The sequence below is a fragment of the Serinus canaria genome, chromosome 5 (genome assembly GCF_022539315.1).
Source record: "Serinus canaria isolate serCan28SL12 chromosome 5, serCan2020, whole genome shotgun sequence".
In the NCBI taxonomy this organism is placed as follows: Eukaryota; Metazoa; Chordata; class Aves; order Passeriformes; family Fringillidae; genus Serinus; species Serinus canaria.
In genome coordinates, this window is record NC_066319.1 from 26,797,095 (window position 1) to 26,820,721 (window position 23,627).

The following is a 23,627-nucleotide window of genomic DNA, read 5'->3' on the forward strand; positions in this document are numbered from 1 at the left end:
TGTGGCCAGCTCTCCCAGCTCTTAGCTAGAAGTAAAGGGCAGGAATTTGAGTACCTGGAATAGTGCAGTATGTTGTGACGCCAGCTGAGATATTACTTAGTCTTTGTAAATTATTTTAATTCTAATTCCCTGTATCTGAAATATTTGCCATCCGTCTGTCATGCTGTCTTATGGAGAGAAATGCTGCTCAGCCTGTGTGTAAAAGGAGTGCAGTCAGCCTCAGATAATCTCCAGCAGAAGAGAACTACTCTTCTAAGAATAGACAGAAAATTTTCTCATTTGAAAATGTTTACAGCCAAAAACTGAAACAGCAATGACAGTTTTTTTCCAGGATAAAATCATAGTGAGTAAATACAGACTGGTTGTGAATGCAGTGTCTTGTACATGAGTGTTATCTTGAATGAAAAGTCATCTGAATGTTAAGAAATGGAGCTAAACTGAATTAAATTAGCATTCTATTTGCTTCTGAGTAACAACAATATTTTGAGTAGGTTTACAATCAGTTTCTTGCTGTGTAGACTTAGGTAAGTTATTTAATTCCCTGATCTGACCTTTTCTTCTTTCTGCTGTTTGTTGAATCCTGGCTATATTGTACAAAGTGCTTGAAACCTCATGCAAATTCACTGCGTGAACTCCCCAGAGCTGCACGTTCAGAGCAATGGTGCTTGATAATTTATGATTTTTCTTTAAACAATGAAGTCATAAATTCCCAGTAAAACTACTTATATTAAAGCTGGGACATTTCTGTTTTCATCTGTGAATAACAGGTCAATTCACTTACTGATGATGAGTTGAGCTACTGGTAGCAATAGTGCCTCTGATTCAACGTAGCAACTGTATCAGCTGGGTTGCTGGATTTTCTCCGACTTGAATTTCCTTTTTACAGTTATTGGATAGTGGATTCTTTTGACCTAGTGAATAATGGAACTCATTAGGCACTCCTAAATCTAATGTGTGCATTTGGTCAGGACTATTAAGAGATGTGAGTAGTTGCTACTGTACTTTTAACTTTCACAGGTGCACACAAGAGTGGAGTCTCCCTGAGCCCCCTGTAAACTTTCTCCAAGAATAGCACTTACCTGTGCTTTAGGACTTATACCTTAAGACAACTTCATGAGAGTTTCCGTGTGCACAGATGTATCTAGAGACAAGGGATCTGTGCAGGCACATGCACGTTATTGCACTGGCATCTTACTAGCAGTTGAACTAAACAGATCATGCAACAATCTCATTCATTCCTGGGTGGCCTTCTTGAACATGGCTTGTGCATTAGTAGCTGGTAGTCTTTATGCGCCAGGTTTAAGGCTGAAATACAATTAAAATAGTTTTCTTTAATGGCTTAATTCGATTTGCTCTGTAAAGGCAGGTTTTGGTTTGTGCTGCTCGAAGCACATGAGTGTTTCTGTTCAGTCACTGTGTGATGCAATGCTGTCTTGTGCAGGGGGAAAGGTTGAGTCACGCCGTGGGCTGTGCATTTGCGGCGTGCCTGGAGCGAAAGCAGAAGCGAGAGAAGGAGTGTGGAGTGACTGCCACCTTTGATGCCAGCAGAACCACATTCACTAGAGAGGGGTCATTCAGGGTCACTACAGCTACTGAGCAAGCAGAGAGAGAGGAAATTATGAGACAGATGCCGGATGCTAAAGGTACGGGATGCAATTTAAACAATCATCTGCAGTGGGCAGAACCAGCACTGAGGCCTCTGCGAGGATTGAAGCTGAACAACGTCCTTTCAGCATTCCCTCTCTTAAACCTTACTGTGTTCTAATCGTATTCCCAAACCCTTGTCAGTTCACAAGATGGAAAATGCTTCCAAATTCACTCAGTATTTCCCCAGCCTTCCAGAAAAGGTGCAGGTTGCTTCATATGTGAAAGCTGCTTCTCCTTTGTTTTGTCAGGCTGCTTTATGGCAGAGAACACGGTAGGTACCATACTAAAAGTCCTTATTAGAAAATTGTTAAAAAAATACAGAAAGCTTGCCAGACACAAAGTAATCATTTATGTAGTCTAATCCTTGTGGGAAATGAACCAAAAATGATATACATTCTTAGAAAGAATGTATTTTTATCTTGATTTTTAAGGCAGGTTACAGAGTGTATGTATACAGCTGTACTGCATGGGGGAAGAACAGATCAATTACAGAGTGCTTTCCAAAAAAAATCCATAATATCCACTCCCTCTCCATAAAACACACAGGTGTTAGACTATTACTTACATTCAAAATTAGTGACTAACTGATTTGAGAGGAGATAAAGTGTTCTGAAATTAGGTGAAAGTAGAACTTCTTACTCAAGTTTTATTACAAAGCCTGGAGTTCTACAGCTAACAAAAAATAAAGAATTATAAATACTGTTTATAACCTGCTTCACAGCAAAGTCAGACTTTTGTTTCAGAGGATTTCACAGCAAGTTTTATGCTGCCCCTTGATTGTAAAACTTTAATCTTCGTTTTCATCATCCATCTGCTTGTTTCCATACGTTAGTTTCAGAATGTGCTAAATGAAGCTTAAACACAAGGCCTTTGTTACTTGAGGGCATGAGTCAAAGTCTTGACTCAATGAAGGTGTGTGAAATCCATTCCAAGAAAGACTGATTAGAAAAGTTTCACTTGAATGAGCAGCTGCAACTCATGGGTACTGAAGCTTACAAGACAACATAATTAGTTCCTCCTACCATTCCAGCTCCTCAGAAATCTCTAGTCTGACTCCTCTCTTTACCAGACTTTTAGTTATTCTGCTGATGTGTCAAAAAAAGTCATTTCTTTTTCTAAAATATTTGGAAAACAGTGTAGGTAAAATGAGAGTTCACAGCAGGATAGTTAGATTTCCTTTTGTCCTTCTATGTCGATGGAGCTGTGTTTGTTGCCCCCAAAGCCAATTCATTTATGAGTGAGAAAGAGTTTTTCTAGAGGTGGAAAAATCTCCCCATTGCAATTCTAATCATAAGTGTCATGATTTAAACAAATCTTAATCCTACATTTCTGCCATTAGGCGTGTCTGACAGGAGCATTGTGGTGCTATGCAAAGCCTTGCAAAATGAAGCAGCTGACTTTAGGTTGGAGGAGCTTCCACTGCAACTAACTCATGATTGAGTAGTAAGATAGCAGCTAAATTCAGTACAGGAGTGACCCAGGACCTTCTTGCTAATGTGTTTGGTGTTAGCAAGGCCTGTCAGCTCAGAGGCTGAATCTGCCTTGCAGCACATTCCCCTCTACCTGTGATGTATTTCCTGGAGGAGCTGAGAGCTGCAGCCCAGCCTGTCAAGTGCTGCTGCTACCTTTGGCCTGCTAAAGCTTGTGCAGTGTGTTTGGCTGCTGCTGCTAATTCTGCAGGGCTGGGAGGGTGGTTTTTAAAAGAGAGTTCTGGACCTGCATTCTGTTCCCTGCTGCTGCTAAGTTGTGGTGCTCTAAATCACTTAATACACTTGGTAGTAATATTTGTCCATGGTTCTGTGTGAGGCAAAGTAAAGGTCTCAAATGCACAATACATTTTTCAGTCTTAACCATAAATGAATTGCAAGTATTTCTAGAGCTGGGATCTTAGGAGCAGCTAGAAAGACTACAGATGTAAGACTATTCTTTCTAGGGAGTGGCTTGCCTTAGAAAGCTATGGGGCTTTGGTATGTGTCAGGTGATGTGAAGACAGTGGAGGTACACAGAAATTGTGTTTCTGCTGTGCTATTAGAACCTCGTTTGCAAGAGTACTAGTTATGCAAATTCCTGCAGTTTCTCTTTCCAAAACAAATGGGAGTACAGGTAGCTAAACAGTACTTTGGTAGGTAGGCAGCTAAACAGTACTTTGCTTTACTCTTCTAACCTCACCCTGTTTCCTCCAGCAGTTGAAACAGAAGTGAAAACAGTAGCACCAGGTGCTGCACCAAACAATACTGCCCCCTCTTCTGGCTCACCAACCTCTCCTACTGCTGAAGTTGCTGCCTCTCTGGATAAAGAAATGAGCAACCCCCACGCTATCCCACGGCGGCACGCCCCCATAGAGCAGCTTGCCAGGCAAGGCTCTTTCAGGGGCTTCCCTGCCCTGAGCCAAAAGATGTCTCCTTTTAAGCGCCAGTTGTCTTTGCGAATAAACGAGCTGCCTTCAACAGTGCAAAGGAAGACTGATTTCCCCATGAAAAACTCAGGTAAAACCAAATGGTTCCAGTGAAACATTGCCTTAAATCCTTTGCCTTCCCCTTTCCTTTCTCTGTGGTTTCAAGTAACTCATTATTTTCTAGTAAATCCTTCTTCCTGCCTCATGTTGATCATTTATCATGAACAAACATCACCATGTCAGAAAATTTCTGCTTTAGGAATAGGCAAGAATTTCAAATGTGGGGTTCACATGCACAAAACAGTTCTAATTGCTATCTGAAGTACTAGAGCACAGCTTGAAGTGTTCCAGGAATGGGTGTTGGTGAATTAGTAGGTTTGGCTCTTCTCTCTGAGTCACTGAACCAGTTCTTCCACTTACTGTCAGGGCATCCTGAGACACAAATCCCTTCAAGGCCTTAACCACTTGTCTTGGGATCATGTGATGCCCTTCTGTAGTCCGTCCTTCTGCCTGTCTGAATTCTTTTGAGAGCAATGAAATTGCTTTTCACATTTCATTAAGAGAATCTACCTGTTTAGGTGGTACAGCTGGCTGTATCAATATTACGTGGTACCGTTTTCACATGATGATAGTGGGGTTTTCTAAAAGTCATCCCAACATAAACTCCTGGGTGCTCATTACGTTGCATAATGTCCTTGAGTTCCCTTAGCTAGGAGTTATCCTTCTGGCCAGCTATACTCTCAGTTGGCAACAGAGCTGGTTTTAGGGTTCTAAGCTTTGAAGTAAAAATTAGCGTGGCAAAGACAAACCAAACAAAAATACTTAGTCTGACTTCTTTCATAATCCTTGTTTAGTGACCTGTGCTTGAAGACCAGCACTGAGACGATCAGTTTTACAGCAGCAGTGCACTGCTCAGTAGTGATAGTCACTGAGCACACCACAATCTCAATTTTTCATGATTCAGAACATTTCTGATGCATGTTCCCATAAATGCCACTGCCAGTGCTGCTTACCGTCCCACTGCATGCACTGTATTGGAATATCCCTCAAATAATCAATTTTTGGGCATGCCTCCCCCTGAATTTTAGATCTGGTGCATGTTGTGTGCAGATATTTATGTTTCTTACACTATTTTGTGCTTGATTATGCCTGCTCATGTCAGTTCTGTGCAACGACGGACTGATGATTGGTACTTTTGGAAAACACTGCCATTAGTAATAATGAGAACATCTGGTACGCTGGCAGCTTTACTCCAGATGTTGCATTATCCACATGTTTCTGATGCTTCGTTTAAAACTGAGCATCCATTTTATCTGAGCATTCAGCTTTTGCTTGTATGATTCTAGCACAGGAACTGGGGATTTCAGCTACCACTGAACTGGAACAATCAACACCAACTCTAGACTGAACTTGCCACTGTGCATTGCTGTCAGTACATTTAAAGTTCATCTAGTTACTGCACAAGTATGTTGTTGGAACACTTAAATCTATCATAAGTATTTTCATTTCACAGAATGCCAAATCTTAGAGCCAAACCCTTGAGAAGTTTAGTACTTTAATACTGAAGATTTAGATCTCTACTTAAACTGTAGAAAATCCTTCTTATTTTCTGATACCAGCATCCTTTAAATCTGGAACAGCGATCTCCTTGCCCTCTTGACTTAATCACAAATTATGTTAATGTGGTGTTGTATTTCAGACCAGATCTTCAACACTAATGTAAAAAAAAAAAAGCTGTCATGCAAGTCAGTAGCAAGAACATAAGGGAACTAATTATATTTTAATTTCACATTGGTAGTTGTAAATTGTTTCTGTATCCTTGAAACTTTCAATTTAATGAATTCTGTTTACATTTTAGTCCCAGAGGTAGAAGGGGAAACAGACAGCATTAGTGCCCTGTGCTCTCAGATCACCAGTGCTTTCAGCACACCATCAGAAGATCCTTTCTCTTCGGCCCCCATGACAAAACCAGTGACAGTAGTTGCACCACAGTCTCCTGCCTTTCAAGGTTTGTGATTTCTTTGGGTGCTGGATGAGGCTTGAATGCACATAATGTTGCTTTCTAGTAACACATGGTCCTAATTTCTTGTGCAAGTCCTGTTACCAGTATTTTGGGTGAATGCATCCTGCTTTATTCATCTTGTCTGTTTAATTTTTCTGTGGTTTTGTTTTTAACAATAAGTTCATGCACCTACCACACGATAGTTACCTCTAAAAGGAACTGGCTTTGAGGTAATGGCTATTTTATCATTCTGCCTCCTGAACTGCATAGGAGTGTGTCATAGGAACCAAATCTCACAAGGGAAGGGATTTTGTGCCACCGCGATTTCTGTTTTTTACACAAATTCTTAGATAAGGTGTGGAAAAATGCCAGCTATAGAACTCATAGCAGCCATTGGTATTCATTTCACTGCTATGCTTTTATAGAAGTTGTGTGAAAAAAGAACCTCCCCATGTTAAATGTAGTTATTGTTGCTTTGTATCTACAAAGTGTTGTTCTTTTTAATATAAAATTAACTGTACAATAACTACTGGTGAGCCATATCTCTTCCTTATAGAAACAACAAATTTAACTTCAGTCAGTCATCAGAACTCAAGGCCTCCTAACGGACATCAAAATCCACCATCCCATGATTCTTTTAACAAGTGTTGGCTTGGTGAAATGAAATTTACTACCCTGTATTGCCTGTCAGCCCAGTTTGGCTAATTACACAAACTCCTGTCATGTGGAAGTGTCTAAAAGTGTTGTATGTGGATAGGTATGACCTGGCCCACTAATACTCCAGTCACGTGCATGCCTTGCATGAATTAATCGCACTGATGTTGTCTGCTCCCATTTTAGTTAATGGCACTGACTCTGCCTTCTGTGTGCTTGCTGCTAAACCATCCCAAGCTGCTGTAGTGTCCACAGCTATGCCAGTTCGTGAAACCAATCCTTGGGCTCATGCTCCTGCTGCTAATACTGGAGCTGCAGCCGTGGTCGCCGGTAAGACTGGAAGTAGATCCGGTGCATTGCTATAAGAACTTGGATCAAAAGTGTAATTGAGCCCCTGAGACAAATGTCAGTGCCACTTAATGGCAAGTGGAAGGAACAGGAACAAAAGCTGGAAGTACTAGCGTTTTGCACGAGTGGATGGAGGGAAGCGATGAACTTGCTGGTGCTAGGTCTGTAACCTGGACTGATTCTTACTTTGGCAGCATTTTATAAAATCATTGCTTAAAAAGGAAATAATGAAGTTGAATGCAAATTTGTGTGTATAAAAGGGAAAGAATCTGTGTGTACCCAAAATAATTTTTGTGCATTCTTTTCATTAATGTACATAAGGAGGGATTAAGTTGGTTGCTTAAAGGCTTAGAGGTTCATTTCTTCTGTTTAGTAAATTTAGTCTGTCCCTCTAGGCCTTGTCTGCACTGTGTAAGGTGAAATGGTCACCCATGTGGGCACATGTGCTAGAAGGCTGCAGTCTGAGTTACTTCATGTCATGGCGTAAGCGCCACTCCACAAGAGAAACTTTGCTAGTGAAATAGTAGGTTCTGCTTGGCCTTGTGAGAGCACCAGACTTTGTCTGTGAAACAGTTTCTTAGACCTTTGTGTTCCAAGTCCACCAGTCCTGAGCTGTGCATTCAGAAACTGATACTTCCCAGTTAGGGGGATTAGTGATTATGGACTAGATCATTGCCACCAACTTATGAGAGCAGGCAGCAGCTTTCCTGCGTACCCTAAAGACTGAGATGTCTGCTATGAAGGAAAGAACCCATAAACCTGCACTTTAGTGAAGAAGCACTTACCTACCTCATCTTGACGAATGTCTTCCTAGAACAGAACAGTACAGTGGATGCATAAAGATGCTTCCAATGGTGGGAGCATCTTTCAGTCATGTCAGGAGGAGACCTGTGTGTTCTTGTCTACACCCTCCAGTCTTTCTAACCAATAAAAGGACGAGGAGTGGAAATATTAGTGATTTGCCCATGCTTTCCTTCCCAGGCACTGAATGGAGCAGCACCTCCTCAGGTGCGGCCTCACCGAGTCTCTTCCAAGGAAATCACAGACGTACTCCCTCAGAGGCAGACCGCTGGTTGGAAGAGGTCTCAAAGACTGTCAGAGCCCAACAGCAGCCAACCTCAGCCCCAGCCCCACAGCCACTGCTCCAGCCTCCTCCAGCAGCTCCAGCCTCCCAGTCAGCAACAGCCTTCCCAGTCAGCACCTTCATTGCGCCTCAGCCTGTGCCGGTGGGCGTGGTACCACCCATGCAGCCAGCATTTATTCCGGCTCAGCCGTATGCTGTAGCAAATGGGATGACCTATGCAGCTCCAAGCGTCCCCGTGGTCGGGATCACACCTTCCCAGATGGTGGCCAACGTCTTTGGTACTGCCAGCCACGCTCCGGCGGCCCACCCGCACCAGTCCCCCAGCCTGGTGAAGCAGCAGTCGGTCCCTCAGTATGACAGCAGCAGCAGCAGTGCCACTGCTAGCCCCTTCTTCCACCCGCCCGCGCAGCACAATGGCTCCGCTGCCTTCAACGGCGTGGAGGGGGGCAAGTGGGCTGCCGAGGACAAGCATTCGCAGCACCCCGCGCCCGCCCCGCAGGTCGACCCCTTCGAGGCGCAGTGGGCGGCTCTGGAGGGCAAGGCCAAGCAGCGCACCAACCCCTCCCCCACCAACCCCTTCTCCAGTGACCTACAGAAGACATTTGAGATCGAACTCTGAGCGCTCCTGGGGGGGCGGATAAATTGTACATTAGGCTAGAGGGATAAAGGGAGCAGAGGGGACTGTTTCTGATCAGTTTGCTTTGATAATCCCAACGGTCCCTTCAAACAAAATGGGTTAGAAAGAGGGAGCAATTATGGGGAGGATGGAAACACACAGAGAATTTAATGTGCAGTTCTTAAAAGGAATCCTGGAGCCACCCCAGTCTGCGTTCCCTCGTCTCTTGGAAAGCTGGAAGTCAGATGGAGCGAAGAAAGGCACCCAGTCCCAAAGCCCGTTCTGCAGAACCATCAATCATCTCACAGAAAGGAAGGCAGACGTTTGTACCTGTGTCCTCCTGATGCCCTGCAAGCCCTGGATGTTCCCCCTCAGGGAAAAATTGGGTAGGGTGGGGGGGGTGGATATGGGTGGTATGTTGTCACCTTAGCAAAAGCTAGGTTTGTGGAAAAAGTTGAGCTTCCATTTTGAGTAACAAAGTGAATATTATATGTAAAGAGTAAAGCCAAAATCTTTATTTTTATGCATTTAGAATATTTTAAATAGTTGGATATTAAAAGCTGTATGAGTTGTAAGTAATCTTGCCAAAGGTTAAAAAACAAGGGGGTTGGATGTAAGAAATTGTACATAAGATTGATTTATCGCTGATTCTTATAGTAAGTAATATTGGGGGGGTGGAAAAAGGGGCTCTAGCTTGTTCTTGTATCTGTTCATTGTAAGTAGCATATTGCAACAACAATCACAACCAATAAGTCATTATATCGTAGTTTTAAATAAAGAAAATTAAAGAACAGTATTGTCATGGTTTGAAAACCATGGGGAGAATTTACTGTTTTTTATTGGAATCAGTCTACATATTCTATATAGTATGGATTTTTTTCCTTTCATATATTGCTGCAGTTTCTTTGTCTTAATCTATTGGTTCTAACACTACTGTGACAACTTACTGTCATCATATCTACAGCCTGGGGCTGCCTGGGAAACCATTTTATGTTTGTCTGTCAATAGTTCTTAGAGGTTTTTAACTTTGGTTTTATTTTTTTCCCACTGATTTGTGAAACCTTGTGGTTAAGGCTGCAGCTGGTCCAGGTTTGCCTCTGGTGACTTGTGAAAACCATCTCATTTTAACTTTACTTTTAAACTTTGGCCTTACAAGCAAATGTAAGTTATATATATTTGTACTGATGATTTATAATCTGCTTTAACAGAAATAAATGTTGGTGGTAGAAGCGCTGTCTGTGAGAGACTTATTTCCCACCCTAATTCAGTTTCAGCATTTGCCCTTCTGGGTATCTTCTGTCTTGTAAGCTGGATGTAAATGAGCACTGCTTGCTGACCTAGCAGCCTTAGAGTAATAACTTAACACCTCTCATTTTCTACAACCTGTTAGGTTGCATTGAACTTTAAAACTGAATTTCAAAATATCCTTGTGATGCATAAACACTTAAAGCTCTAAAATAGAGGCCTTTATTGAAAACATCAGATTCTGGGTTTGCAGGGCTGTATTTTCTATCACTGAATATTTACAAAGAGACAATTCAGTAACATTCAGTAATGGCAAAAAGGAAAATTCTTTCTTTCCCCTACTATTAGAAAGAGCTATATGAGATGATGATGGATGTTCACCTCTTTTCCATTCTTCCACTGACTTGATATCTACCCTGTTATTGTGACTGGTTCTTACCACATTCTTATGGGCACCATGTCAGTTTAGACACAAGGGAAAAAGTCAGACTCCATAACCTGAAGGGGAATAAACACTCCCTTTGTTAGCTCTCAGATTTGAGCTTGCCAGCAGTTTCCATTTCCAGGCAAGTGCAGTGAGTCTTACAGTGACAGTCTAGAAAACTACAACTTGTGACTTACCTGTGTTCAGTATTATATGAATAGTAATGCAAACACTCCTGTGGGATTTGAGTTGGTGTCAATGCTTTTTTCAGCTTTCAAAAAGCAAATAAGCATTTATAGACATTTATAGTAGGAAAGAAAGCAGTTAGTTATGTATCTTTCACAATAAGGGCTCTGAGATCAAGCTGAAAATAGCCCAGTATAGCTACACTCTCTCCTGCCCTGGAGATAAGCACTTCCTACAACCCATTGTTCAGGGGAAAAAAATTAACATCTTGATTCTCACATAAAAAAAAATAAACCTTGAGTAGGTGATTAAGTGGTACTACAGAGAGGGAGAAGCTGATCTTGTCAGAAGAAATGCAAAGATACTTAAGTTGATGGTGTGGATTTACAGCAGGGAGCTGCATGCCTGTCAATCCCACCCTTACTGCCATAGTCGTGCAGCTGAAGGAGGTCAGCATCAACTCTGCACTAGCAGGGCACTTCCAGTGTTAAAGTCCTGCCCATCAGCAGGCAGGGGGCTGTTAGAGCCCTCAGGAGTCTGGAGAAAGCACTTCCTGGCCCCATCTTACATAACCAGAGAGTTTAAATGACAGGTGACTACACAGAATATTTAAATATTCTAAAAGCCTCTTGACATCTTAGAAAGGGATTTTATAGAACTGGCTACTTACTCTGGGACAAAAGGCTCTGACACATCCACAGTCCACTTCCAACCATGCTCCTGAGCAGAGCCTGACTACCCCTTGATGCCACACATGGAACAGAGAGGGCTTCAAAATGACTGAAATTTACAGAGTCTCTGATTAGTCACTGATCTCCAAAGGCAAAAATCATATCATATTCTAAAATGGTAAAATATCCCATACAGACACACAGAGAAAAAGGTGCTGGCCTGAGCTATTAAATGGAAAAACATGTTAAACACAAGTGGATGTTTTCAGGACCATCTCATTGTTCTTAAATATCCAGTGATTTCAAACTTCATACTTTAATGTCTGTCCTGCATTCCAGCAGAGGAATCTTTTCCTAATCAAATTAAAGGGTCTTAAATGCAAAATAAGTATTTTTGTCTATCCTAGCAAACAGAATCTATCAGACCACAGAAGGACCCAGCCCCCAAATAGCTATGACTGTCACCTGTCTCTCCTGTACTGGATTGCTTGTAGACTTTGCCATTTGTTCAGTCCTGAACCATACATGTGCTGATTTCTTAAAAGCCTTAAAGTAACACAAGAAGAAGACAAAAGTAAAAAAAAACCAATCCTCCATCCCCCTAACTGAAATGCCAACATCTACACACTCCTTTATATCTACATCTATGCAAATAATACATGGGTAATGTTGCTAATAATTATGATCAACCCATCCAAGTCTAGAATGAGGAAGAAGGGGACTGTCAGGGCTGATGCTAGGGTAGAACAGTAGTGTGAAGGCTGTAAAAAAATCCTTTTGCTCAAAAGTAATTCCATTTTGAGATACTGAAGATACCCAAGGCCTTTCCTGGTTTAACACGATATAATCATAATAAAATCTCACCTCCCCACCCCTAATGCCTGAGATTTTCAGAGCCCCAGATGCACACTTGTTGCCACTCCATGGTGGTCTTGAAATGAAGGATGCTTCTCAGCTACAGCTGCTCTGCACCTGGAAGTCCTAACTTGTTAGCCTGTAGCAGCAGGCATCAGCCCAGGCCACATGCAGAGCCAGGCTTTCCTGGATTTAACTGAGACTAAAGCAGATCCTTGGGAGGTTTCTTCTGGCAAGTGAAATGCCCCTACACGTGTATTTCTAATGTGTTTATTATTAGCTCCTGCCCAAACTCAGCGCATCAGATCAGCACAGTGCCCGCTCAGGGGAAAAAGATTACCTGCTGAGCCTTCCTAGAATGAGTGCTATTTAAACTGCAGCATCTCAGAACAGGTAACAGTGTTGGTATATTCATCTAAATTACCCCCAGCATTCAGGAAGGGCTAAAAGTAGTTTCCTATTTTGTCTTCAGCTTTCTGTGAAGCCTTGCTTCTGCATTTCACTCCAAAGCTTATTGCAGTCAAGTAGAAACCAAAGTGACCCTACTAGAAATTTGTCTAAGGTCTGCTGGAATAAAACAGCAGCAGTATCATGACATTACAGCTGCATCCTGAGAGGCAGTAATCTCCTAGGACCTGAACACTAATTTTATATGCATCAAGCTGTTTCTCATGGCCAGAGTCCTTTGCATTTAGATGGAAAGTGCACCCCAGGAGCACTTATTCAGCAATGCTCATTGGAGGAACAAATGTTCATGGCTCATTAGTGCTTCAGTTGAAATGGTTCAGGCCCATCTTCAAACACTTCAGACATTATGTTTTTAAGAACACTTCTCTCTTGCTTGTATGCCTTGCTTGTATGGAGTCTCTCCCTCTTTCATGCTGGTCATCTGTCTTCTCTAGTCACATCATCCTTACATCCCTATTATCATCTGGTTTCTGTGAATGACAGCAACTACTCTTAAGAGATGGATTAGGTACAGCAAGGCAAATGGGGAAAAGTAAATAAAATAAACCTGAGGGTGGTGGGTCTCCCACCTTTGAGCATTTACACTCACTTCACCCTCGTGATCTTTCCAGCAGGGCAGAGTTCCTAGAACTGTCCCATGCAGTAAATGAACAGAGTTGAGACCTCCAGTCTTGTCATCGGTCACCATGGCCGTGGCTGTCACCCACGGGGGTGCGGGGGGCTGCCCTGGGGGTGGTGGCGCGCACAACTGGCGCAGCAGAAGCTGGAATAGTACTCGTTACCACAGAGCTGGGCCTGCAGGATCAGCTCACAGTTGGCAAGGTGGGGCTGGTCCACGCACTCTCTGCTCAGGTCCTCAGTGTGACTCACAGCAGCTGCAGCCAAGCAAAGGGTGAACCAGCTGTACATTTATCCTCAGATTGCAATTCCATCCCAAAAGACACAGCACCTTCCTGCTTCCTCCACCCCACCAGTTCTAAATTTAGTCCAACATCAAGAAGGAGATGATGAGTTTCAAAACGAAACAGACACCTCTGGTGAGATACAGGAGGAAAATGCAGTTTCCAGGAAGAGGAGAGGCTACTCTATCTACCTTCTTTGTCAAGATAGCTGGATGGTGTCCAAAGTCCAACTACAAATCATGCAACCAACTATTTGTTCAAGCAACTATGGCATTTTGGCCTCAGGAAGTTAATTAGGCTCCCAGTGCCCTGGTTAGGGGGTGTTTCCAGCATGCTGCTTTTCTGTCCATGGAAAGCAGGGCTCCTGAGGCAGCATCACCCAGAGGCTCCTGCTGCTCCCTAAAGCCAGAGGCTGGTGCTGGACTGGCACACACAATGGGTGTGAGAGTGGCCAGGGACTGGGCACTGTGCTGGGAGAAGCAGGAAGGCTGGGCTGTACTCACTGCTAGGCCGCCTCCTCAGCACCTTCACCTCTGAGCTGGCACTGACTGAGCTGCTGCTGCTGTAGGCGCTGCATGTGTAGGATCCCTCGTCAGCCTCTTGGACATTGCTTATGGTCAGGCTTCCATCCTGGGACAGGTGGATGTGGTGGCCATCCCCCCGCATGGGAACTCCATTCCTGTGGTGAAAACCAAAATATTTCACTATTGCCACTCATGGGTGCTAAAGGAGCTCCATGTGCTCTTTGGAAAATTATGTTCTGTGAAAGGGGTGAATTTTTACAAGTTCAGCAGGAAGAAAGAGATCTTTTGCACAACCTGGCCCTGCAGTTGGGTGGTAACATGAGCCTGAGCAAGTCTGCATCCGTTGCCCAGTGTCTGCGTGGGAGGTAGCTGAGTCTGTGTGCTCTGTGCAAAGATGTTGCCCTTTCTGCTAGCACACATTCTTGAGGTTTGAGGAAATAAGAGAAAATCCAGTGTGCCTTTCCTTCTCCCGATTGTGGTCTGGCAGTACTTGTTTGGCTGGCATTGATAGCAGCACATATTGCTTGATGAGCATATAGGGTAGTGAACAATACGCCCTTTTTCCTCTCCCTTTAAAAGTCTGTTTAAGAAAACCAGCAAGATTGTGTCTCTTCAGTTCCTCCTGGAATAATCTGTGCCCAGCAGGAAAACTGCCTGAATTGTGAACTCCTCGTTACCAATGAAATTAAATTGGTTTCACTGAAAAGGGTTTCATTCCAACTCTGAAACACGCATCATTTTGTTAGGTCAAATACCAAACTTATGTACAGAAGAAAAGTTCTGTGTGTGAGATGGCCCACTTCAGTCCTAACCCTTGGAATTTCAATATTTACCCATGCATCTCTCTGGATAGTTTGTAAGAATGCTCCAAAGCAGAACTGATTATTTTCAAACAGGAAAAACAACCCTCACTAAACACTTGCACAAATTCAGAGTTTCCTGGTAAACTATCACGATAAGAGGACACAGCTTTTCACTTTAAAATGCTTCCAAATCTCCTTTGCTCCCATTGACAGTAAATTGAGAGAACTGTTGCAACAGGAAGCTGAGAGAAGGTCTAAAATGTCTGTCACAATTAGGTAGAGAGGATTTTTTAAAAAGCAACTAAAGCTTTTCATCTGATTACTCATTTTCATTCATGTTATTTTCATGTCACTAGTTTTCCAGCACAGAGCCCTTCTGAACTCCATGAAATCTTAGTTTAACATCTGATTTTCTCCTTATTTGGCTGGAACATGAACTTGATGACCCCCACACCCCACAGGGATCTTGCCCGGGATTTTTGGGTAACATCCTAAGAAAGGGTAGGTGATACTAGTTGGGGCTGATAACTGTGGTCTCTGCCATGCCTGGAGGGTAAACAATAATAACATTAAACATTAATATTTGGAGGGTAAACAATGAGGTTTGGGAAGAGAAGGAATGGGAAGTTCCATCTCATTTTTGCTCACCTTGACCACCTTATATTCACATTGTTGCCAGTCACTGTACAATGAAGCTGAGCAGTCCCTCCCTCAGGTACCGTGATGCTTGGCAGAAGACCAGTGATCCTCAGCTCTCCTGGACCAGAAGGGAAATCATCACTAGCAGGGAACTATGCCACCCTCCCCCTGGGAGTAGGAGCATTCCCTCATAGGAAAAGTCCAGCACATCCCATAATGAGCTACAAGCCCCTGGGCCTTGAAATAGCATGTTTGAAGCTGTGCTGTTGCTGCTCTGGGGAATGTGGTTTTTTTAGGATTTTGGCCCAAGAAAGGACAAGTAACAGAGGTCTCAAAGCTGGACACATGCATGTCACATGCACAGAAGAACCATCTCCTTAGTTTCTCTTGCTCTTATCCCCCACCATTGTCCCAGAAACAAGGCCCTGAGAGTCACTCTTACTGTACTGTCAATCCCCTTTTCCCAGCTGCTTGGAGCACTGGACACATGCAGATGACCACTGGGTAAAACAGCTCATTCTTCCCTTGCCCTCAGGATGCCTGTTAAACTCTAGGTGTGAAGCAAAGAGACGTGGCCAGCAATGGAACCCACACTGTCCCTGCACAGCCTTCCCTGTTTCCCACTCCTGTGCACACAAGCCGGGTGTGCTGCCACCCACCCCGTACCTAGAGGCCGGAGCAGGACCTGGCGCTGGTCGCGGTCACGTCCATTGGAGGCAAGGCAGGTGAAGAAGCCAATGTCCTCAGAGCTGACCCGGCTGATCAGCAGGGCCCCGTCCGACTGCTGCCTGTGCCTGGGGAACAAAGCCAGCATGCCCCTCAGCCCGTGCTTGGGTCAGGATGGCACTCCTGAGAGCCAGCAGAGGTGAAGCTAAGCCTCGTGCACAACTTTGTAGTACAACAGGGCAAAAATTTACCAGCTCAGATGCTGCAGGGGTTGTAATGCAACCCTTAGTCCTCAAATCCCAGCACTGATGCTATAAGAGTCTGGAAAAAGATGCTGCCAGAGCAGATTTCTGGGAGCAGAGAGAGGGGAGAGCAGCAGCGGTAGCTGTGGAAATTCACTGCAGATGCCCTGATCTCTCTCTGCTGTGAACCTCTGCCCTTGCTCACTGACCAGCTGGTTTTTGGCAAATTTGCTAGCCATGTGTTCTTTTTCTGCTAACCTTGTAGCTAAATGAATTTGAACCCTGGTTCACTTGTAGACCCTGTGTCACAGCTGTTCCCTCAAGGGTTCAACATTCAAACTTCCATCTATGAGGGAGAGAGGGAGGCCAGGGCAGGCCAGCAGTATGGCCTGGCCCTGGTGGAGGAAGCTGGACAATATAAAGCCACACAGACCCTCACTGCATGGCCAGCAGCTCTGTTGTCTCAGAGAGGAGACAGGGAAGGAAAAGCAAGGAAAGCAAGGAGGATGCTTTTTTCATGATCAGTTGGAGCCACCTGGAAGCTCACCTGGGAGAGGAGAGGGGCTGCCCATCTTTCTGCCACTCAATGGTGAGAGCTGGTGATGCTTCCACTGTGCAGGGCAGTCTGACTCTCTCCCCAACATTGGCCTCCACTACTGTGGGCTCACTCTTATCCATTTTCAACCTGCAACGTTCACAAGCACAGCAAAAGAGGTAGAAACTTCCTTGCTCAGTGTTTGACCTTCAGCACAAGGCTTTATCAAGAACAGTCCTTATTTTTCACCTCCAATGGCAAAGGGAGGTCTCTACTCCCATGAGAGCTCTGATGCTTGCCATTACCAACATTCACTCCCCAACATTCAGAAAAGAGCAGCCTCTATAAAATCCTGCTCCAGTTCAACACAGCTTGGTGCTGCACTCCTGTTAGCCAGCTTAATTTACAGATAGCAACTCTTTTAACAGCCCTCTGGATAGCAGCTGAGGAAGCATTAACAATGTGAACACATGGCAAACAGTACAAAGTCCTAAAGAGGGCACCGAGCAAGATTACTCTTAGGTGCTTGTCTGACACAAAAAAATGAGCCTTTTTAGGGTGTGAAGAACCTATTGCAATCACCTGACTGCACAAGGTCCAGGAGCTGCTCTTCCACTTCATGCAGCAGAAAGGTTGAGGTCATGTCCTCACAACACTCATCTCATGCTCTCTTATAGCTACAGCTAAACACTGTCTTAGAAGGGAACTAAACCATGTGTTCCCACGGTTAAATAAAACGTCATCTACCCTACCCCCATTCTGTGACCTGAATTCTTGATCTCAAAAAATAAAACCAAAGAGCCTGAATTCAATGTTCTTAATTCAATGAATCACTTATTACTGCTTTTAGCAGAAGCAGCTCAGGAGATTGGTGCAGAGCTCAGCAAATTGGCTGGGTTTTAGGCTGTAAACTCAAAAAAAGAGAGAGATCAGATCATGGCCCTATTTAATCTCGAATCCCAACATGCTTCATTTAAGGCAAAAATAATTTGTCCCCCTTTATTTCTGTGGGGCCTAGAAACAATAAAAAACCACACAAGAAGCAACAAAAAATGCCCAGTATAGGAGAAGACAGTTTTGGTTCAAACTGGTTTGTTCACAAAACATTTAAAATTAATTATTGGGGGCTGAAGGAGTTGAAGTTTTTTTCAATACACATATGCCTAATTTGTGCTAGTTAAGCAGGTCCTATTTGCTTTGCTTTTTTTCAGAACAGGTTTTTCTTTCTGCCTGCACTAACATGAACAGCTAAGGATGCTGCCTCAAGACTTCTTTTGTTTGAGCCCAGCTAGTTTACTGCCAGCTTCCCTGTGCATCTTTGCTCAGAGTATGCTTCTTTCAAGAGATCCTTGGGGAGTACAGAAGACAGCTTGCAACTGGGATCTTCTCCCATTCCTGTTGTCAGCAGTTCAGTACTGCATGCTTCCCAACTGTGCCCTGGAACAGCTGATCCAGGACCTTTCCAGTCTTTGGCTTTTCTACATGAAGAGATGCCATATGGTTCATCATCTGGGCTCCATGGAGAAACTGTTGCTGTAGGTGAACCTACCTGTATGTGAGCTGCTGACGCACAGAGGAGCCGGCTGCCTGCACAAGCTGCCTGCCTCTGGATAACCCTCGGCGCTGCTGATTTGCCTCCTGAAGGACCCGACCTCTCTCACCCTCGGCCAGAACAGTGCTCTGGTACTCTATTCAAAACAAAATGCCATATGTGAATAAAAGGACACTTCTTACTGTGACCTCTTGCATAGGGTTCCTGTGAGCCTGGGAGAGCTTGCTGAACTGGAGCCAAAGAGCCCTTCAGCCATCTGCTTTTTGGCTGACTAGTGCAGTAAACCTGCGCTGTCTACTAATGAGAGTCATAGACCTGCAGGCAAGCAATTTTAGACTCCTTTTCCTCCTCTGTCAGTGAACATGTTGCAACATCCCTTAGGCCACAGTGCCTTCTGCCCCATGTGCCATTGCTGTGACAAAGCACACTTCAGAGATTGAAGACTACATGGTGCCTTTCTGGCCCATCTTTTGAGACTAGTCTTTCATTTTTTTGGTTTTGTTTCTGAAATAAGGCACATTTTTCAGAACAGGGAATTATTTGTTACCCAGCAGGACCTGTTTGGCCAAAACACAAAACATAAAAATGCACCAGCAGTTCTGTTTTGGATCAGGAGGCAGCTGATGGCTCTCAGGGAGGAAGACATACTTGCTGTGATAGAAACAGGGTGGGTTACAGGCAAGCCACAACTCCATTTATGGGGTGACACTGCAGGGGAGAAAATATTTTAGGGCTAAGGCTTTATCATGAGGTAACACCAAAAGATGCCCTGCTGCCTCCACACTCCCTCTTGTCAACAGAGGAAGTTTCCTCCTGCAGCTGGCTTTATTGAGCCTGGGCTCAGTAACCATTAATGAGGAGCCCTGAGCTACCTCTCTGGTCCTCAGTAGAAGATAATTCACCTGTGATCTGCAGCTGAATCTGTCGGGTCTCTGTCCCCCCGTCGGAAGTGAGGCACGTGTAGGTGCCAGCATCCTCGGGCTCGACGTGGCTGATCACCAGGGAGCTGTCGGACTGGTAGGTGTGCCTGCAACACGTGGGGAGCGCTGCCTGCTGCTCTGGCACCCACAGCAACCCGCCAGGGCACAGCGGCCAGCCCAGCCTGGTGTTACGCAAACCATCCCCATGTAGGGCCCTCCCTGCCTCAGAAAAAAACAAAACCCTGCTGACCACAGACTGGTCACAGGCAGGGGGGGAAACTGCGGCAGAAAGGAGGTCAGGAACAGAGAGGAAAACTGAGATTGAAAACAGGGAACTGCTTTCAGTAACTCTTCCATAAGGAGGCAAACTGCCCTTCCAGGGGGGAGCTTGAGTCCCAGCAGTCAACTGCAAACAGAAAAGCATAACTGGGCTTTTCTTAACTGTGATTTTCATAACACAAAAGGACTGACTGGCTCCAGACAGACTTGCTGGAAACAGACTTCCCAGGAAAAACAGGTTTGAAAGTAGTTTAAAAAACAATTGTGCCAGAGATTTTCAGCCAGAAGAACTAGGTTATTAGGCTGCAAGTTTCACCCCCAACTACTGACTTTATGCTGCCCCAAGATGAACCCAAGAGAAGCAATATTTTTCTGCATCACTACCCATGTCAGCTTCCACCAGTGTTATAGGGCAGCGCTTGCTCTGCCCCATAACTCTAGCCAACACCTCGTTACTGGTGCAGACTGTACCTGTTTCTGCTATGCACATAGCAGGTGGACAGTAGATTAATATGGGGGCTTCTTTATTTCTTAAAAAAAAAAAAAAAGTGTGCTGGTTGTGCCTGGTATAGTGTTAATTTTCTTCACAGTAGCTGGTATGTGGCTGTGTTTTGGATTTGTGCTGAAAACAGTGTTGATGTTTTCATTACTGCTGAGAAGTGTTTACACCCAGTCAAGGCCTTTTCTGCTTCTCACCCCACCAACCAGCGGGCTGTGGGTGCACAAGAAGCTGGGAGGGGACACAGCTGGGACAGCTGACCCTGACAGACCACAGGGATATTCCATACCATATGGCATCATGCTCAGCACGTAGAGCTGGGGAAAGGAGGAGGAGCAGGGGGAGTTTGGAGTGATGGCCCTTGTCTTCCCAAGTCACTGTTATGTGTGAGGGGGCCCTGCTCTTCTGGAGACAGCTGAACACCTGCCTGCCCGTGGGAAGTGATGAATGACTCCCTTGTTTTGCTTTGCTTGCACCCACGGCTTTTGTTTTATCTTTTAAACTGTCTTTATCACAGTCCATGGATTTTCTCAGTTTTACCTTTCTGATTCTCTCTCCCATCCCACCAGGGGTGAGTGAGCAGCTCTGTGGGGCTGAGTTGCCAGCTGGGGTGAAACCATGACAGTCCTTTTGGACTCATATTTGGCACCCTGCCCAGCAAGGAGCCCACCTCCTCTACAATGGAAGGATCTGAGCTCACCTATCAGAGGAGACAGGTCGGCTGTTCTTCATCCACTCCACTCTGGAGAGTGGGGACACGCCTGTCTTGCAGACCAGCTGGATGTTTTCTCCCACAACTGCTGTCACAAGAGGAGGCTTGCCTTCCTCCAGGATTGTTCTGAAAGAGAAGGTGATTCCATTGGCACTTGTGATGCCCTCCTCACCTCTGTGTCTTCTCATGCGACTCTGGATGAGTTAAAACCACAAGGCAAAGCAGGACCAGCTGCCCATTCAGCTTTGAGCAGAAGCACTGGGCAGCATGGGGAGCCTTCTCCTATACAGCAAAGGCTGCTCTGTACAGAGTGAATGCTACAATATCTCCTGGAAGAAAGCCCTGTAACCCCTCTCTTCTGAAGGAACAAGGTACAGCTCAGCTGACAGATCCAATGCAGACATGTTTAGATCTAGTTCTACACACTCCTTTCAGGATAACACTGTCTGGCTCTTGACCCAATGTCTGCGTCTTAAAAGTCTTCCCTAGAACAACCCACTGCTGCTCCATGCAGTGATAAAGATAAAGGCTCTGAAGTCAGAGTGCCAGCTAAATTTGTTGGTCAGAATAAGAAAAACACCTATGGATTCTCATTCACAGTGTAAGAAGGCTTCCCAGGCAGAGACCCCAGGATTCTGCAGTCTTTTCACACATGATACTTCAGTGCTATCAGAGACCAGGGGGAGTGTGTGAGCGAAGAGATGGCAGGTAATGCCAGGGCCTGAATAACAGTGACTTTATTTGCCAAGGGGCCACATGTGTAGCTAATCCATCACATGATATCCCCAGTTAGCTAGTCGCAGCTAAGGCAACATTTTCACTCCAGAGAAAGCTGTACTGATGCTTCATAATGAGCTAGCAGAACAGGGGGGAAGGGTGGGGGGGAATCATCACCTGTGCAGAGCCTGTGCTGGGAACAAGTCTGCAGACTCCTGGTGCCTAAATCCCTCTGTCACAGAAACATCTGCTCTGAAAGCTTCATGCCACTGCTTTCCCTCCCGGGACAGCACCTGCTGGCCACTGCTGCTCTGTCTGTCTGAGGGCCCAGGCAGGGCTGTGTCCCAGGAGGAAAGCTGGCCCAGGCTGTCCAGTCTGCTTCTCTGGCTCTCCAGCACACCAGTCCTTGGCACGGGCTCTGTCAGCACATCCCTCCTCCAGCTGCGGCTGTCTTGCTTGGGGAGTGAAGCCCCATAGGTTTTTCCTTCTTGGCTGTGACTTGCAGTCTCTCTTGTGGGTGATTGCTGCTGACCCTGAGCGAGTCCTGTGTGAGAACGGGAGCCAGTCTGCTGGTGTTGCAGGGCTTCTGTGCCAGGAGAGGGCTGGAGCTCCAGATGACTGACCCCCACAGAGCTGTGGCACACTCTCATGCACTCCTCCTCCGAGGCAAAGCTGTTTTTGTTGCCTAGACAGCCGCCATACCAAAATCGGTTGCACTTGCCAACAACTCCCACAAAGTACCAGCGAGTGGTCCAGTTGGTGCAGGGGCCGTGGGCACTGGGCAGCAGGCACATGACAGGGTATGCTACCAAAAAGTGTGGAACAGAGGGAGATGTGAGGGTCACAAAGTACAAAGGTTCAGGGGCTTCAAACCACCTACCTAGATGATTTATCTGATGGCCCTGTGGGCAAAAGGCAGGTGGGAAAATAGGACACCTAGGTGTACTACCCAGCTATGCTTTCAAACTGAGAAACTGCTCATATGTTTCTTTTTGCTTCAGTTTTGCCTCTGATGGAAGAACCATCCTCAGAGACATTTCTGAATCTAGATACTAGACAAATGCTTTACAGACTTGCTTGGATAGTTATGCAACTGCAAAGCGGGCTCTGGGGCTTCCTCTCCTGCAAGGGACACATGGCTGCCATTTGTACATTTCCAGCCCACAAAGCAAGTGGCTTAGACCCAGCTGTGAAGAAGACTCATGCATTACAGAATACCCCTGCACATTGATATAAAGAGGAGCATGGCCCAAGGTGTCTACAAACCCAGAGCCATGGGTATCAGCCACATGCAGACAAACACTGGCTGCAGGGCTCTGGCTGCAAGGTGCTTTGTCAAGCTGTGGCTTAGCTGAGAGGATCCAGAGAGTTTTCTCCTTCCCCAAAGCTGCACCACAGGGACGGCCACCAAGCAATCCCTGTGCTGCAGCAGGTGGGCAAGGCCCTGCAGGAGCAATGTGCCTGCAGAGGGTACAGCTGGCCACTAAAGGAGCAGAGATGCTTTTGCCCAGCAGCCCTTGTGTCCTCATAGCGCAGCGGGCACTGGATTGAACTTTGCTGGCTAAGGGCATCCATGCAGCCCTGAGCAGCCCCTTCTTCCCCATGCAGTTCTCATTCCTCCCCTGTCCATAGGCTGTCTGAAGACCGAGCACTGTCCTAATGTCCACAGGAGATCCCTACTTCTTAACCTGGGTAATTTGTTCGGAGCACTCCAGGCTGCATCAAAGTTTCTTCTCAGGGACAAACAGCTCCTGAGCAGAGAGATCACACAAACAGACTGACAGAGATCACACAAACACACTTCTGTCCACCTGTCAGCAGAGGACAACAATAATTTTTGCGGCAGCTGGTGGAGCTGAATTCTCAAGCTGCTTTTCTACACTCCCTCCAAGCTTCTGCTGCCCCAACCAGGGGCAGGTAGAAATTATCTTCAGAGAGATTATTTACTCCATTTTACAGAGAGCAGAGCCTCTACACAAGAAACTTCTATATGCTACTGGACTCTTTTGTGTTTCTAAACCAGTAAGGCAAAGCATCACTCA

At 45.3% G+C, this 23,627-nt stretch overlaps 2 protein-coding genes across 23 annotated transcripts in view; one reads left to right on the top strand and one right to left on the bottom strand.

Moving 5' to 3' along the window:
- NUMB (NUMB endocytic adaptor protein) overlaps positions 1-9,975 on the top strand; it is a 98,843-nt gene extending 88,868 nt beyond the window's left edge. For 9 of the 16 annotated variants that reach the window (XM_050975125.1, XM_050975124.1, XM_050975123.1 and 6 more), the window contains 5 exons: positions 1,442-1,643; positions 3,831-4,133; positions 5,901-6,050; positions 6,885-7,028; positions 8,028-9,975. In XM_050975125.1, coding sequence (XP_050831082.1) covers positions 1,442-1,643; positions 3,831-4,133; positions 5,901-6,050; positions 6,885-7,028; positions 8,028-8,749 — 1,521 coding nt within the window. In that variant the 3' untranslated portion in view covers positions 8,750-9,975. The remainder of the gene's footprint in view (positions 1-1,441; positions 1,644-3,830; positions 4,134-5,900; positions 6,051-6,884; positions 7,029-8,027) is intronic. The other 7 variants (XM_050975131.1, XM_050975134.1, XM_050975135.1 and 4 more) reach the window with 3 other exon arrangements.
- Positions 9,976-10,197: 222 nt separating this feature from the next.
- Positions 10,198-23,627, bottom strand: part of PAPLN (papilin, proteoglycan like sulfated glycoprotein) — a 49,681-nt gene continuing 36,251 nt past the window's right edge. For 6 of the 7 annotated variants that reach the window (XM_018907597.3, XM_030239759.2, XM_018907596.3 and 3 more), the window contains 9 exons: positions 21,763-22,390; positions 20,857-20,994; positions 19,361-19,485; positions 18,456-18,594; positions 16,919-17,056; positions 16,130-16,257; positions 15,473-15,581; positions 14,001-14,176; positions 10,198-13,470 (listed from right to left, as the gene is read on the bottom strand). In XM_018907597.3, coding sequence (XP_018763142.2) covers positions 13,295-13,470; positions 14,001-14,176; positions 15,473-15,581; positions 16,130-16,257; positions 16,919-17,056; positions 18,456-18,594; positions 19,361-19,485; positions 20,857-20,994; positions 21,763-22,390 — 1,757 coding nt within the window. In that variant the 3' untranslated portion in view covers positions 10,198-13,294. The remainder of the gene's footprint in view (positions 13,471-14,000; positions 14,177-15,472; positions 15,582-16,129; positions 16,258-16,918; positions 17,057-18,455; positions 18,595-19,360; positions 19,486-20,856; positions 20,995-21,762; positions 22,391-23,627) is intronic. The other variant, XM_018907600.3, reaches the window with a different exon arrangement.